We start from the raw sequence: 15935 nt of genomic DNA on the forward strand, positions 1-15935 counted from the left end.
AAATAATGAAAGATCAAGATGTCAAGTAAAGAGACGCAAACGGAAGGAATACAAACCTCTTATGGAATACAGAAACGCAGAGGGACAAATAGAGAAAAGCAGAAGCAGAGAGAGTCTATGGAGTACATAAAGAAACAGTTAGAGCCCAGAGGGACTCGGGGAGGCTTTGTGGCCCTCCAAAAGGGCCTGCAGCCAGCGCGGTGATATAACGGCGCCATTAAATAGGGGATACAGGCCATTAGTTCGGTTGGCTGGAGTGATAGGGGGAAGAGAGCCTGACAGCACACAAATAGCATCCATGCAAGATGGACGGAGAGCAGAGATCAATCAGAGAGATGGGAGTGGGCTGGGTGGACAACAAAGACTGGAAAAGGTATGGAGGGGGTGGGGGGGATGGAGGCCTAAAGGGCAACGTGAGAGACGATACCCTTTAAAGTCTTGAGGTGTGTGTGTACATGTGTGTATCAGTTTGAACGTGCATAAATCCACGTGATAAAGCACTTTTGACCTCAACCACTGCACCGCCGATGACACTGCATACATCACTCCGGCCACGGCTCCGTCTCACATCTCCCCCCGACCTTCAGCGAAACATCTTTCACGCTCTGTGTCCGTATGCTCTGGGCTGATAAAACATCATTCACTTCAGAGCGTCTGTCTGCGCCGCCATGTTTCAATCCTGTAAGTCTTCTATACTGTGTTGCATGCGACCAAACACAGCTAACCCACACAGATTGATCTTTATTCCCAATACTGAAGTCACAATTACTGTTTCATGAATTTACAGTATGTCTGAACTATGAAGGGAAGTTCAAATGTAGTTTTGGGAAGTAAAAACACATGTGCACTTGTCCTGTATTAGTTAAGTTTATTTGTATTTAGAGACTGTGATATAGTCCTTAGTTATATAACACATGAGGTGGATACTTTCCAATACAGTAACCAATTACAGTACGTCTTTAAGTCCATTATGTGTAGGGTTGGAGATCTCAGGGATTTGTTTTGAGGTTTGTTTTTTGACACTTAATATAATTCTGCAGTGTTTGCAAATGCTGCACTTTCAAGCAATTCAGGTGGCAATTATCTTGCCTTTATGACCTGCGTAAGGTGCCTCATGTTGCACTGAATGATAATTGTTGAACCCCTGTGGCATATACGGGTATTTATATTCAGCTTGACTCATCTGTGCAGCTGCAATTTTAGTCAGAATTTACAGTAATCACTGTGTGAATTACTGGTGCCTGAGACTTAAAACATCACAATGGAGACGTGCATAGACAAAGAGGAACTGTGGTCACAGGTAGACACTCACCAATAGTGCCTGAAAGACACTTAATTATAATATAAGACGAAGACATTACAGATCTGGTTCTTCTCTACTGCTTGCTCGCAGTGTTGGTGACTATTCTACTGCTGATCTAAATTAGGTTATAGAGTAACAACGATATCATCCAATATGACGATTTATTGGCTGTTCTGTGGTTCACATTTTTCATGTAAAATTGAAGTTACATTTTACTAAAATTCACCACTTTGGTCACGTCTGTGATGTCAAAATCAGTTATTTGGGAGAAAAATAAAACCTATACTGAAGGATTTTTTAATCATCTTAAAATGATTTCAAATTCTGGTCCACTATATTTCAATATGACACATTTTTAAAAACCAAAATCAAAAAATGTTTAGGTTGTAGAGTTTTTAGCATTCGACTATGAATATTTTAATAAATTCATTCGACGCATCATCCATCGCTGTGCAAAAGTTAAAAGCAAACAGAAACCACAGCTTAGCTGTGAATCAGAAACCATTTCCAAGTGTAATTAGCTGGTTGCTAAATTATCTTTTTTCTCATTAAGGGTTTTAAAGAACTTCAAAGAGGCTTGCGAAGGGTTTTGTGAACAGTATCTGTAAAATACTCATTGTGTGCTTCTCTCTCTGTCCTCCATCCTAGCCGACCCCCATCCTCCCTATCTTTATCCCTCTACAGTCCTGATTTATGGTCCCATCCCTGCCCGCTCTGGCTCCCCTCTCCTTCACTCCTCCTCTCAGGCCGACCACAGACCCACACAGACAATTACAAGGCAAGTCATATGCTTGTGCTAAAAGCATACACTTTCAACTGTGTACAGCAGCGTGTGTTTGAGAGGGTAAAGACCGGGTGGGGGTGGGGATAAAGAAGGGTGGCATTTACAGGAAACAAACCTCGCTAAACCCCTCCTGCAGCCGTCCATCTTTCTGTCATATTTATCTTTGACGTCTCTCCTTGAAGTCGCCACACACTGCTACTCTACCTTGCTATTATTTGATTTCACAATGGTCGGGAACGGAAAGTAAAATGTGTGTTTTTTTTCCGTTCACAAGACAACTTGCGTGTGGAGGAGTTGAAGAAGTGAGTGGGAAATCACTGCAACCTGCAGAGGAGGCCATTTCAACCTAGCCCAGAAAATTCTGCGGTACAATCCTTTTACACTCCACTGCTTTTGCTGCAGTGCCCTGTATTATGCGCCCATCCCTCTATCCTTCCATCTTTCTTACTCTCCTCCTCCTCCCCTCCGACTCCCACCACCACCACACACTTAAACTGCAACTGAGCTGATCCTTATCCACTGTCTCAAGCCAGTACTTCAGGCTAAAGTTGGGCTTATTTATGAAGGGAGATAAAGCCGAGGACCACATGCATCAGACACAAGCTTACACACAGAATCATTCATAATCTGTGTCCAAATGCGGAAACGTCACATGAATATGAACAAGGAGCCTTACGCCGAAACGACACAAAGACGGGCTTTGTCGTTACTTACTTGTACGTCCCCGAGTAAATCTGCAGATGTGTATCTAGTAAAATAAATTATCCTCTGCATGGTAAGATAGTACACCTTGTGTGCGTGAGAGGACGAGTGCGTCAGTGACTACCTTTACATGCACACTCATATTCTACTATTATTCCGAATATGACAATATTCCAATTTGATACGGGTCATGTAAACAGCATATTCTATTTGGATATTCTGAATTTGGTCTTGTCTCGAATGGAGCATTTTCTGATTAAGACATGTGGGATATGCCAATATTATTCGGGTTTTAGGAGCATTCTTTGGGCATGTATATAACGCAGAATATGCATCTCAATGTGGGTTTTTACAGCTGTTTGCGACTCACGGCCTCTTGCCTGTTTGCGGCCAGCTCTGTGTGTTGTACACAAACCAACTAGCCGACAGTTTGCAGAGATGCATGCCCAAAAGAAAAGCTCACATTTCTGGTCGGAAGCAGAAACACACCTACTTTTAAACATTATGAAAACTTGGATATCAACAGGTTTTTAGATATGCACAAATACGCAACGCCGACCTTTTCAAAAAGGTGGTTAAAGGAATGAAAGAGGAGGGCTGTGTTCACACACAGTTAAACAAGTGTGCCAACGGTGGAAAACTTTGAAAAAAAGTTAAAACATTTTGACGCAAAGAAGCAAAATTGGAAAAGCGGCTCCTGCTGTTCCACTTTTCTATATTTTGACGCGATAAATGCCATGTTAGGGTTTCAACCCCTGTCAAACACAGCCGAGAATGGCGTTGACGTGGGATTCACCGGCCCCGGTGATGAGGATGCCTTGAGCTATACTCAAATGGACCAGATGATGATGATGATGGTAAGAATAGGGAAAAAGACAACGAGGTAGCCAGCTGACTTGTTTAGCTAAATGGGTTGTTTATAGGTCAGCATGACGTACGTTAGTCGGAATATGCATGGCTGCATGGAAACGGGAATATTAGTGGAATATTCATTTTTACTAGCCATGTAAAGAATTTAGTAGGAATATTGTCTTTTTTTTAATAAGGGTAAAAAACGAGAATATTTGGTGCATGTGTGGGACCCACAGTAATGTTAGACATAGTGATGGACACTGGACACCCCCCATTCTCATTCTCATGTATATGTTATGTATTGTTTTATTTTTAATCTGATATGTGTATGTGCACTAGCAACTAATATTCTGGTAGGATTATCTGTGGTTATAAAGAGTAAAAGTCATACAGGCACTTCGGGCAGCTAAGGGGTCCTTGGGTGAGATGCAGGAGCGCGAAAGCGTCATTCAGCAGACGTATCGGCAGAATGTAGCCGCGCAATGCTAATGTGCTGTGTTTCTGTGTTTCCAGGTGAGCTAAAGTAGTTAAAAGATGTATAAAAGTAGCGACACAGATGTATAAAGAATGTGTATGAATAAGGGACCAGCGGTAATGTAAACATGAGGTTTATAACGGAGTGTTGCAAGCTGTGAGAAGTATGTTGTGTGTAAAAGTGTTAGCCGTTTGCTAATGAGGACATTTATAGTGTAGCCAACCGGGGCCTGCTAGGATATGAGTTGTGAGTGTACAGAACATGGTCAGTGTGAATGTGTTTTGAAGATTATACAGGAAGCAGACATGTTATGTTTATTGTGTGTTCATAGCCAATGTGAATGTTTATGGTATGCGTCATTCAGCAGACGTATCGGCAGAATGTAGCCGCGCAAGGCTAATGTGCTGTGTTTCTGTGTTTCCAGAGAAGAAGTAAAGATTTATTTTAAACTCATGCACGCCTGGAAGTCACTTTGTGTCCAAGTGTGCAACACATGTAAACATAGTCAGTGTGTCTTTGCCCTTCAACCTCTGAAGGATAATATGGACTCACTTACCAGCTGAGACACCCTGCACAACAGACTCCCACAATTAGATCACACGCAAGTATTCAATTAGGATGTCTACAGTGTTTGGACAGAGTGGGGAGGGTGAGGAGTCTGGATCTGGAGGAGTCTGTTCCTCGACTGTGTTTAAAACACAAACCTGTGATTCTTCAAAAACTAAAAACAGTTCATTGGCCTGTAAAAAGGGTACCTAAGCCTGTGCTTGCACTCACAGAAAAGCCATAATCAGCCCAGTGAGCATTTTACTGTCTCTGTATCAGTGACAGGGAAGCAGTTAGAGTAGCATTGTGCAAAGCCGTAAACACACTGCTGCTGTCCCATGGGAAATCGATACGGTGCCTTGGAGCATGGTATTACACCGCTGCGATTCTCTCTCTTTTTACTTTGCATCCACTGCACTCTCTCCTCTATGCGCTATCATGTCATCCCGCCTCCCCTCTCTCTAGATAACCTGCCTTACCCGACAGTCTCGCCGATTATCGCATTCCTTTTTATTATTGCTCGCCTCAGATACAGCCTGTCCACAGATCCAATTTCACCTCACAAAGAGAAGGCCTTTAGCGAGTAAACGAGCATCCAGCCAAAGTGAAACTCACAATGTTTTCCAATAGAGGCAGTGGTTTGTACTATTGGGGGTGAAAAATGACATCGTCTCATAGCTGCCTGTTCCTCTAATAACAGCCATTAACTCTGGAGAGTGTGGGGGGGATACAGGCGAGCTCCATCACACAGCTGACACACAAACACTCAAAGGCACATCAACAAGTGCACATCCAATTTGGTGCAGTAAGAGGTGAAGGTGTGACTGACGAAAAACGCTTCAAAGAAAGAAGGAGAGTGCACGAGTAGAGGCTGTTAAAGCCTTTCAACACCTGGGACGTGACAAATAAACACGAAAATGTGAAATACACACCTGCAAATATTTCATACTGGCAGTGATGCAAATTTACGACGGTTGCAATACTTTTTTCAATAAAAGTTTAGAATAGATTTGCGCAGGCAGAGGCCAAAACTGGGATCCTATTGGCCCAGAGTAGCATCAGTCTGCGATAAATCGTTGTATAGCCTAAACTACTGTAAGCTATTTTCCTTTTAACAAAATGCTCTGAGTGAATTTGGTTGATGCTTTTATTTGTGATGCAAAAGCTCAGAAAAATCGTCCTCATTCTGGAAAAAAAATCTGTCGCTTTTTCGTAATATTATAAAAACGTATATAAAAACAACAGTCCTAAAAAATATATATTGAAATGTAAATTAATTGCACGAAAAACGTCCCTTGTGTGTGTGTGTGTGTGTGCGTGTGGTTACAGTACTCACATTCCTCCTCTTTGGGGTCCAGCTGTGTGACGCTGATGGAGAGTCGGTCCACGCGCTCTTGCAGGGAGTTGACCCGGAAAGAGAAGGTGTGGGCCTCGTTGAACAGCTCTCCAAACAGGTCTTCTGCATATTTACCTGCAAACACATGAACAAAATATTTATTTTTCATTTATTTTACACTTATGAAGTACTCAACTAAAATAGCCATCAAAGCCATTAGTAATTTAATATGCAGCGATAATGAGAAAATTGTCTAAAATAGATACCTGCTATTAATGCAATTTATTCCAAGTGTCATATCTCTTTGGCTGAACATTTTCACTAGACGTTAGTTATGTTTTACATCAACCATCTCTGGAGACAGTCTTCAACACTTAGGTCCTTTTGTTTTGAAAAGGTAAACTTAAATGCTTTGTCAGACAATCACAGCAAACTTTAACTGCTGTTCTTCTTCTGTGTCAAGCCTCACAGCTTTAGAGACGTGCGATTACTGATATTGAGAGTTGGAGAAACGCTGTGTCCCTCGGGAACCTAACGTTGGAGGCTGACTGCTCCGATGGTGATGTGAGTGCAGCCGTGTGATACCAGAGTTAGACAAAAAAAAAACATATACAGATTAAACTGAAGAGAAAAAGTATTACTTTTGCTCCAATGTTCTGTAATGGTAACTCCTTTCAGACAGCGCGAGACAGGCAGGGCAGCGTGACTCGTGTCTGCTGGCTGCTCCAACGCTCTCAGCTCCGGTGCTGCTCGCTGTCAGTGAAGTCGGCTAAACTACTTTTGAACCAGACGCTGGTACAACCTCCGCTGTCAGTAGCAATGCTCAGCGGTGTGCTAGGATTTTCTAACTGAACTATGACCAGGACTCAAACTTTTACTTTCTCCAACTGGGTGGAAATCTGATGTTTTCACATCGCAGAAGATTGAACAAAGGCATTAAAACTTGAATATTACAGGAAATCTGTAGATTATTTTCTCGATTAATCGATCAGTTGTTTGGTCTATAAAATGTCAGAAAATGGTGAAAAATGTCAATCAGTGTTTCCTAAAGCCCAAGATGACGTCTCTCAAATGTCTTGTTTTGTCCACAACTCAAAGATATTCAGTTTGCTGTCATAGAAGAGTAAAGGAATCAGAAAATATTCACATTTAAGAAGCTGGAATCTTCTGAATTTTGACTTTTTTTCTTAAAAAAATACTTGATTAATCCATTATCAAAATAGTTAGCGATTAATTTTAATAGTTGACAACTAATCGATTATTCCTTGCAGCTCTAAACGAGATACTATTGGAGTTTAACTTGGGGCAGCTATATAATAATGTTGAGTGTTTATGAAAGCGAAAAATATCTATAGATAAGAAAAAGCATGAACCAATGAACCACAAGCACACGACAAATTAATGTACGACCCCCTCGGAGTCGACTCCTGATTCTATAGGACAGCTCTACAGTTTCCTCACAAACTTACTCTGCAAAAATATGCAATTGTGAAAACTGATCTTGGGCGTTCAGGATTATCACATTTGTCAGGTAGTTAAATATTCTGTGACGTACTTTCCAGGAAATAAGCAGAAAAGAATGAAAACTGACAAGAACACATTAGCTGACTCAGTATCTAATATCCGAACGGTGAGCTAATCGACTTACAGGAAGCCGAGGTGTGTGTGTGTCTATTCAAATAACTGTATGAGAAAATAACTGTATCTGTGTGTGTGTGTGTGTGTGTGTGTGTGTGTGTGTGTGTGTGTGTGTGTGTGTGTGTGTGTCTGTGTTACTGACTGAGGCTGCTGAGCTGGCGTATGACGTTGGCCAAGGAGATGTTAGTCACACACTCCAGCTCGTTCTTGATGTTCCTTGGCAGCACTGTGTGGCACAGGTGCCTGGGCTCGATGGTGCGCTTCACCAGCGGCATCCTTCTGCTGCGACACCACTACCTGCAGGAGTCAGGTGAAGGGGGACGGGACAGAGAAGACAAAACTTTGTGAGTGTGACAATTCTTGTTACACACTTTGTGATTTTGCGGTTTATAACGATAGAAGATACCGACAGGAAGGAGAAGGGAGAAGTTTGAGAGTAAAAAGAGCGCATGGAGAGGCAATACAATGTGAGAGGTGCAGTTTAACAAGATCCTGGGGAAATGGAAAATGTAACAGAATAGCAGACGTCATGTTTTGACATTGCTAACGGCCATGTTCCCTCATCTGTTTCACCGACTTAGCACTGTCTTGTCCTTTTCATCATGCACAGCCAGGCTAACAAACCTCAGCACTTTGTCTGCCCACTCAGCCATGCTAATGGCATTAAGGCTGCAGCTCTGAGCTGCTTAGGCCCGATTCTCCTGCGTACACACCAACACCCAACACAAGGATGACTTCCCAAAACCACAGAAGACACAGAGGCTGCAATCACCCAGAACCAGAATATGTTTATAGGACTTACTACACATTTCTAACTCAAAAAGACACAAGAAACTGTTAAAACAGTCAAAGAGGATACAACTACGCAAGCGGCTCTGTGAGGCTGTAAACATCAGCATGCTAACATGCTGGCATATGACAAATGGCTGATCCGTCCATGTTCAGCATCTCATTACTATTCCCCCAGGAAATAATAATAACCAAGAAAGACGGATATTTAATAAATAAAAAATAAAAAATAGATACAAAATAAATAAATAAATAAATAATTATATAAAATGTATAACTAATATAATAATAATAATAATAATAATAATAATAATAATAATAAATAAATTATATAAATCTAAATAAAATAAAAATACTAAATAAATACCTTAAAATAATTAAATTCAAATAATTAAATAAAGATAAATAAACTAAATAAAAATGTAATTACATTAAATTAATTTGAAAAAAAAGCATCTTGGATTATAACGTGAAAAGGATCTTGTAAAAATGAAAAAGGACTCTCATTATAACAAGAAACTGAGCAAATATTTATTTTGTCATGGCGGCAGTAATACACTACCATAGTAATCTATCCAATAGTTGTTGAGATAGTTCACACAAAGCTGCAAATGTCAGCTTTGTGGTGGCGCAACAGGAAAGGTCAGGGGATCACCAAAGTCGTCAGGATGAGGGAAACAAAAATATGTGCCAATCCATCCAATAGCTGTTGGAAAAATGTCACATATAATTGCGTACTTAAACAATATGAGAGTAAAGATGAAGGAGCAAAAAAGCATGACAGCAACATGATGTTACACAACACAACATGTGATGAAAAGAAGGGTGAGAAATTAAATCTGGAGGGCAGAGGGCAAAACACCGTCTACCGGCACAATGTGACAACACCAGTTAATCATGCTAACAACACCTCGTCTCTCTGCTGTAATAATGCTATAATTAGAGCGGTGATGTGGAGATCAGGTGGACTGACTGATTGACTGGGACTGACAGTGATGAGGCCTCGTTAAAGCGCTGATTAAACTTTAATTGACGTCTGGTACTTTTTATATCCCTCTGTATTCTTAGCGGTGTTGCCTTCACTGAGGAGTAAACATGATTATTGACCGTATCCATAAAAATGTAGGGCAAGGAAGGCTATTCTAGGAAGTGGCCCAGCTATGGATGGTTAGAGGGGAGAGAGAGAGAGGAGCCCAGTAAAAGGCTTTGTTGAGATGATTCATCTTGGAAGCTTCTTAAATGGGGGCAAAAATGCCCATAAAAGGAAAGAATGAGAACCCGCACCTCTGTAAGCCGTTGTTAAAGTGGTTTGAATGAGATGTGCGGGTGATGTTACTGCGACACAAACCCAAACACAGCGTCAAATCCCTGCCCACTTCTAAAATAACAAGATGTCCTCTCTACTCTTTAGTTTCTTTTTTATTTCCTCCCACAGTCTCTCCATCACTTACACACATGCACATCCTCTCCTGATTGGGTTCACCTCTTGACCCAGTGTGCGCTGACATTTTCCACAGCCTCCGGAAGTCTTAATGGAGGGCTGACCCTACCACTCGCCAAGGTGGAGGTGTAATCTCAGTTGTTACTGTGTTGACCTTTAACATACAGGCCCCAACACTACTTAATGTAACATCTACTCTATGTTCAGGAGAAAGAAAAAGGATATCACACTAAAAAATCTCAAATTCAAAATGGATAGCACCAAAGGAAGCTTTCTTGTTGAGAGTTAGATGATTGATATCACTCTCATGTTTGTGAACTTCTTGGTTATCCGCTGGTTGCCGGGCAACCGGCCCTGACCAAGAAATAATCCAACGTATAACCCATAAAATTTGTTGTTTTTACACTTTGTATTAATTAAAAACAATATATAAAATCCTCAGTCAGCTTTAAAGGTACAGTATGTAGGATTTGGCAGCATCTAATAGTGTGGTTGCAGATTGCAACCGGCTGAGTACCCCTGCGTTCAAAAACTGCAAAACCGTGGTAACGCTGTTTGCCTCGCTCAGAGGTCATCCTTACCATAATAACACCTCTGTAGGAGCAACAGAAGTCAGACGGCGGCTCACATTACCGCAGTTTCACAAGCGTGTTGGAGAACTATGGTGACCTTCAGTTAACGTAAAAACGCAAAAGGGCCTCTCTAGAGCCAGCGTTTGGTTTGTCCGTTCTGGGCTACTGTAGAAACACGGCGGAGCAACATGGACATGGACTCCGTGAAGAGGACCCGCTCCCTATGTAGATATGAAGGGCTCATTCTAAGCTAACGAAAACACAACAATTCTTAGTTTCAGGTGATTATACACTAATAACAACATAGTTATGAATATTATATTCTATTTCCGCTATTAGATCCCCCGGAATTTTACACACTGTTCCTTTAAGGTGTGGGGAGGTAGAGTTGTTACCTTTAGACAGAGCCAGGCTAGCTGTTTCCCCCGTTTCCAGTCTATGTGCAAAGCTAAGTTATCCGGCTGCTGGTGGTACTACTATTAATTTAATCTTCTTGAAGTTGCATCTCCCTTTGCACAATCAAAGTATAAACATCCTGCTCCACTTTAAATCATCCCCTCCTTTGGGATTAATGTGGATTTAATATCAGAAACCAACAAGGCGTTTATTTACCTTTATGCAGCTCATCAGTTGACTTTATGAGAACAGTAAGTGTTCCTACAGTGTACTGTTGTACATTCAGGATATCTCTGAGGCACAGGTGTTCAGAGAGAAATAGATAGACGCAAACAAAAATTGAATCGGTCAATCATAACTCTGTTTATTTCTCTGCCATGCATGCACACTATCGTATTTAACACAAACACACACAGACGATGACGAATGTATCTGCCGGGCTAGTTCACGCTGGTTTTGTCCCCCTCCCACCCCTTGTGCTCATCTCTTTCTCTACTCTTTCATCTCCCTATAAAGGAATGTGTTGTCCTCTTAACAACCTTCCTCCTACCTAGTGGGTCGTAAGAGTTATTTCTGAGAATGACGGTTTGTCTAAAGTGGGAGATAAAAGCACAATGATTGAAAATTAGGCTTTCAGATGGCAGCGTAAGAACGATGACACAGAGGGAAAAACAACCATTTTAGGCAGATGTGGGAGACAAACTGGCTACTTATTTGCAGGATTAATACCTGCTATTCTTATATGACTTTAAAAAAACAAACAAATATGCCACAAATGATAGAGAAACAAGGCCATAACAGGATAAAATGATGACGTCCGAAGCAAAGCAGCAAAGAGAATCAGCATTCACTCCATCTCTCTAAGCCCCGCATAACATAAAAGCACATAGAAATAGGTGTTAAGTGATGATATTGATTCTGCCAGCCTGAGCTCCTCAGGGTGAGCTTTTCAAATAGTAGAGAAGAGATTTACAGTTCCCTTGGCTTCAAATTAAGATTTAAGAGTGACCAAAACTCAGCGGTTTTGCTCAAATATAAGCAATTACCAGGTTTCAAAGTCATCCACAGAATCATAAAACCAATTGACTTCTCGGTTATGTAGCTTCATTCAGCATATTGAGAGAGAAATAGACTTCTGCATCTCCTCATGGCTCTGTTTTAGGCTTTAAAAAATGCACAGGTCACAGGTCATTTCAGAGAGAGCGTTCCTATTGGCTGTTCATTCAAAAGAGGCAGCTGTCAATCACTCGCGAACTCCGATCAAACGCTCAGATCAAAGCGCATTATACAGCTAAACAGCACACTACAAGATGTTTCTGAAAACATTTGAGCCGAGAAATAGTCATTACAATAACAGAATATTGATTCATATTTGATCAGCGCTGCCTAGTTTGACCAGCGTTCGCGAGTGATTGACAGCTGCTCAGAGACGGCAGGCTCCAGCTCGGCTCTGATTGGTTGTTTTCCTTTGGTCTGTGAAATCCTGCAGATGCTATTAGGAGCACCGCAGGACACAGGGGCACATGATTTTTTTCAGATTACCTGTCTCATCCCCTACTGTCAGGATATAGTGACTAAAAATTATAATTTTTTTAATCATATTTGCTCTAATTCTACCCACTGCTGCTTTAAAGGAGAGAGGAAGAGTAGTGCATCCTCAACGCTTATGTCATGGGGTAGTTCCATTCTGCGCTCCACCTCCATCCCTGCATGCCTGCAAGGTTACAAGGTTGTGTCTTTGCATAACGTATCAGGATAACATGAACTTATCTCTTTTCCTTTACAGTATCACAGGCGCAATTACATTTTCATGATATTTGTTGACACATCATTAGTTGTTACGGTAACTCGCCTTGCCTTTCAAAGGATTCCTCAGACTGTATCGCCACAGCGGCGCATACTGTGTGTGTGATTAATGACTGCAGCATGCATTTGCTGCCTCGCTGGTTGGACATAAGTTAACTCAAGACTGCTGTCCACGGGAGGGAACGCTTTCTTACACACACACAAGCACTTGCTATACTGTCTGCACACACACACACACATACATACATGCTGCATTAGGTCACTGTGGTTTCCATACCATACTATGACATGATGACATATGACAGCGCTGCTCCCGCGAGAATAGTGGGGTTCCCATGAGAACTCGCTTACACATCACCTTTATTCTGACAGTGAGAGGAAAATAAAATGAAAGCAAGAGAAAGAAACACACTATCCCATTAAAATGTACAAAACCATAACAATTAGACAGCACTTAACAAGGTGGAATTACAAGACAACTGTTTCCTGCAGGGACAAAAAGGGCTTAATAAGCAACAACCGTACTTTTCCCAGCAGCAACCCAAAGAACTTAATGAGAAATCACTACACAAAAAGGTTTGCTCCACTAAGAGAGTTCCACCACCAGATAAATACAGGATATTCATCATGACTAGTTAATGTCAAGGCTTTTTTTTTTTTTACCCCCATGGAAGATGAAAAGGGTTTCACTAACCACAGAGCTCAGACAAGAATTCAACACATTCAACTGTTCCACAATAGCGACAATAAAAAAGCATGAGTTCAACATGTGCTCTGGTGAGATATTTCAAGTGCAAAAGAGATTTAGGAGACGAGTCCTGCAAAATAGATGATGTTTAATGGGCAGATGTAGAGTGACACTATAAAGACATCATGTTTTTGATGTGTCAGGACTTTCTGTGTTGCAGAGGAATGAATTAATTGCATGTAAGAAGAGCAGTCTGCTCTACTGCCATGACTGAGCTGCTGACATGACGGTAACACATAACAATCTACTTAGTAGCCATCTAGCGAGCCGATGCCCTTTGACTTGAGCTATGTGAATTATCTGGTGAACAGGCTTTTACATATCTGTAAAAGCCTCTCCGATCATCCCCGATAAAAAGAGCTGCAGACAGATTTTGCATATAAAGAGGCCGTTCGGTTCACACTTGAAATTCTTTGCACACAACAAATGACACCGAGCAAACTGAATCTGAGGAGGAATGTTGACATCAAGCATGTCAAGTTGTCAAAAGATGTCAAAAGATTGTTATTTTTAATGCCTTAAAAAGTGTAAAATCTTACACGTAACTTACAATTTTAGCACCATTGCAATTATTACTTTCTCTGACCAGTCTTACACGCCCACACGTCACTTCCAAAGACTCTCCATGTCCAATTCGCTCATTTTTAAAGGCCGTAGTAGAGTTAACGACAGCTGAGTGAGTAGAAACCTTTTTAGCTCGACTATATTATAAGTTCCAGACTAACAAACTGTTCTCAGTTTTAGCTAATGGCCAATCGTCGGCTGATATTCCACAATGGGCTGAAGGCGTATGAGGTATTTATGACTGCCTGGTGATTACTCTCAGACGGATTTCTGACTATTCAGCACAATGGTCGGCTCCGACCGATCAAACACTGAGAAAATTACACTCTACCATTTTCAATTCTATCCTAATTCAATGAACAAGGCAGCTGAAAGATCTTTGTGAGAGAACTATGGTTTCCCTATATGTCCCCTTAGTTTTTCCTCCTTCACTGACTGTCTTACCAGTAAAACTGAGGCAGGCCATCACTGCAGCCCATATATATGTTAAATGATCAGGGATGATTTCACATTCCTGCTCTTTCCCTTCTTTTATATTTCCATCCAGTCTACGGGCTATAGCCAGCCTTATTTCTCTCTATACACCACTTACCAGTGTCCTCCTACTTTTACGATCCATACATCTTGGGTGGTGCTTCCCGCTGTCACCTATCACCATGGCAACGGCTGCAGTGGGATGTCATTGGTCACTTTATAATACCCCACGGGAGTGGAAAAGGTGGACAAAAAAGAGAGAGGAGCGGGTGAAGGGAGGGATGACTGGGCTGAGATCAGGGTGATGTGTCAGAACGGTGATAGCAGCTGATGAATGATGCAATATGAGAGGGAGAATAAAGACGCAGAGGTGGGATTGCTCATCCATTGTGTGCGAGCACAAAGCAGGGCGAGGGACGGCACGTGCCAGCGGAGAGCAGGGGGCCTCCACTGGTGCGGCTCATTGCACTCGGGACAATATGTCCAACTAGAGGCTCTAATGAATCCTAATGGAGTATTTACTCACTCACACGGCCACACAATAAAGCCGAGGACCCCTCAATGAGGAGCAGGTCAAGGGCCTTTTGCTTGGAGAGCTTTGTAGAGGCAGACCCTTGATACGCCATCAGCTACGGTTTGATACAGCCACACAAAAGCAACCAGTGCTTCCTGTAGAGTTCTTTTTGCAAATTATAGAGAAAAAAAGGGTGATTAATTCAACTGAGAAAGCATGGAAAAAATAGCAAACTATATATCCAAAAAACAACTAATATCCAGCAGCGATGCAATTTTCTTAAGCCCCAGTTTGCCATCACAGTTGTTGGTTCTGCGAAACTGGAAAATCACAAGAGGAGAGGAGCACTAGAGAAAGAAACTAGCAGTAAACCAGACAGGGAGCTGGTTGGAATTTAAATGAAACGGCCTAAGCCTTCTGAAACGAGAGAGATCTCATCATTAAGTGATGTAAAATTCATGGTCTGAGGAGTTAGTCAAACTGATTTTCTGACACACGGAACAGAGTAAGAGTCTGGTTCCAACCAAGGGCTCGCATACTGAGCGCAGGGTTTTTTAATATCACACAGGATGCAATTTAATACCCATTTCACAATCATGCTGTCCAGAGTATAAAGATATATTTTTTTCAGCACTTCCCAGCAGATTCTATGTCTAACAATAAGTCCTAATGATATAATTGATCATTATAATTAATGAGACCTCGACCTGGATAATTGGCAGAAAGTGGATGAGTAGGTAATTCATTTCAGTTCATTTAATTTTATGCTAAAATCGACACTAGCCTCTTCTGAGACGATGCACATCCTACTGTGGATACTGTAGCTAGCTAATGTTTGCTTTAGGTCTGGGGGTGCTGACTAAGGGGCTGTTCACATGCCGCATTTTTTGCACCCTTAAACCCATTGTTGTCAATGTAGACGCGGAAGACGCTAGAGCGATGCCGTCACGTCACACAAGCGTTCTCAAGCGCCTATTTTTCAGGGCGCGACAGCT

General features: G+C 41.6%; 1 protein-coding gene across 5 annotated transcripts in view; it reads right to left on the bottom strand.

Annotated features, from left to right (window-relative positions):
- Positions 1 to 15935, bottom strand: part of wasf1 (WASP family member 1) — a 71749-nt gene that overhangs the window by 33616 nt on the left and 22198 nt on the right. For 4 of the 5 annotated variants that reach the window (XM_074615020.1, XM_074615019.1, XM_074615015.1 and 1 more), the window contains exons 2-3: positions 7779 to 7933; positions 5999 to 6133 (exon numbers count right to left, since the gene is read on the bottom strand). In XM_074615020.1, the coding sequence (XP_074471121.1) occupies positions 5999 to 6133; positions 7779 to 7911 (268 nt within the window). In that variant the 5' untranslated portion in view covers positions 7912 to 7933. Of the gene's footprint in view, positions 1 to 5998; positions 6134 to 7778; positions 7934 to 14544; positions 14642 to 15935 lie in introns of those variants that run through there. The other variant, XM_074615018.1, reaches the window with a different exon arrangement.

Source organism: Sebastes fasciatus, chromosome 18, assembly GCF_043250625.1.
Source record: "Sebastes fasciatus isolate fSebFas1 chromosome 18, fSebFas1.pri, whole genome shotgun sequence".
NCBI classification, from domain to species: Eukaryota; Metazoa; Chordata; class Actinopteri; order Perciformes; family Sebastidae; genus Sebastes; species Sebastes fasciatus.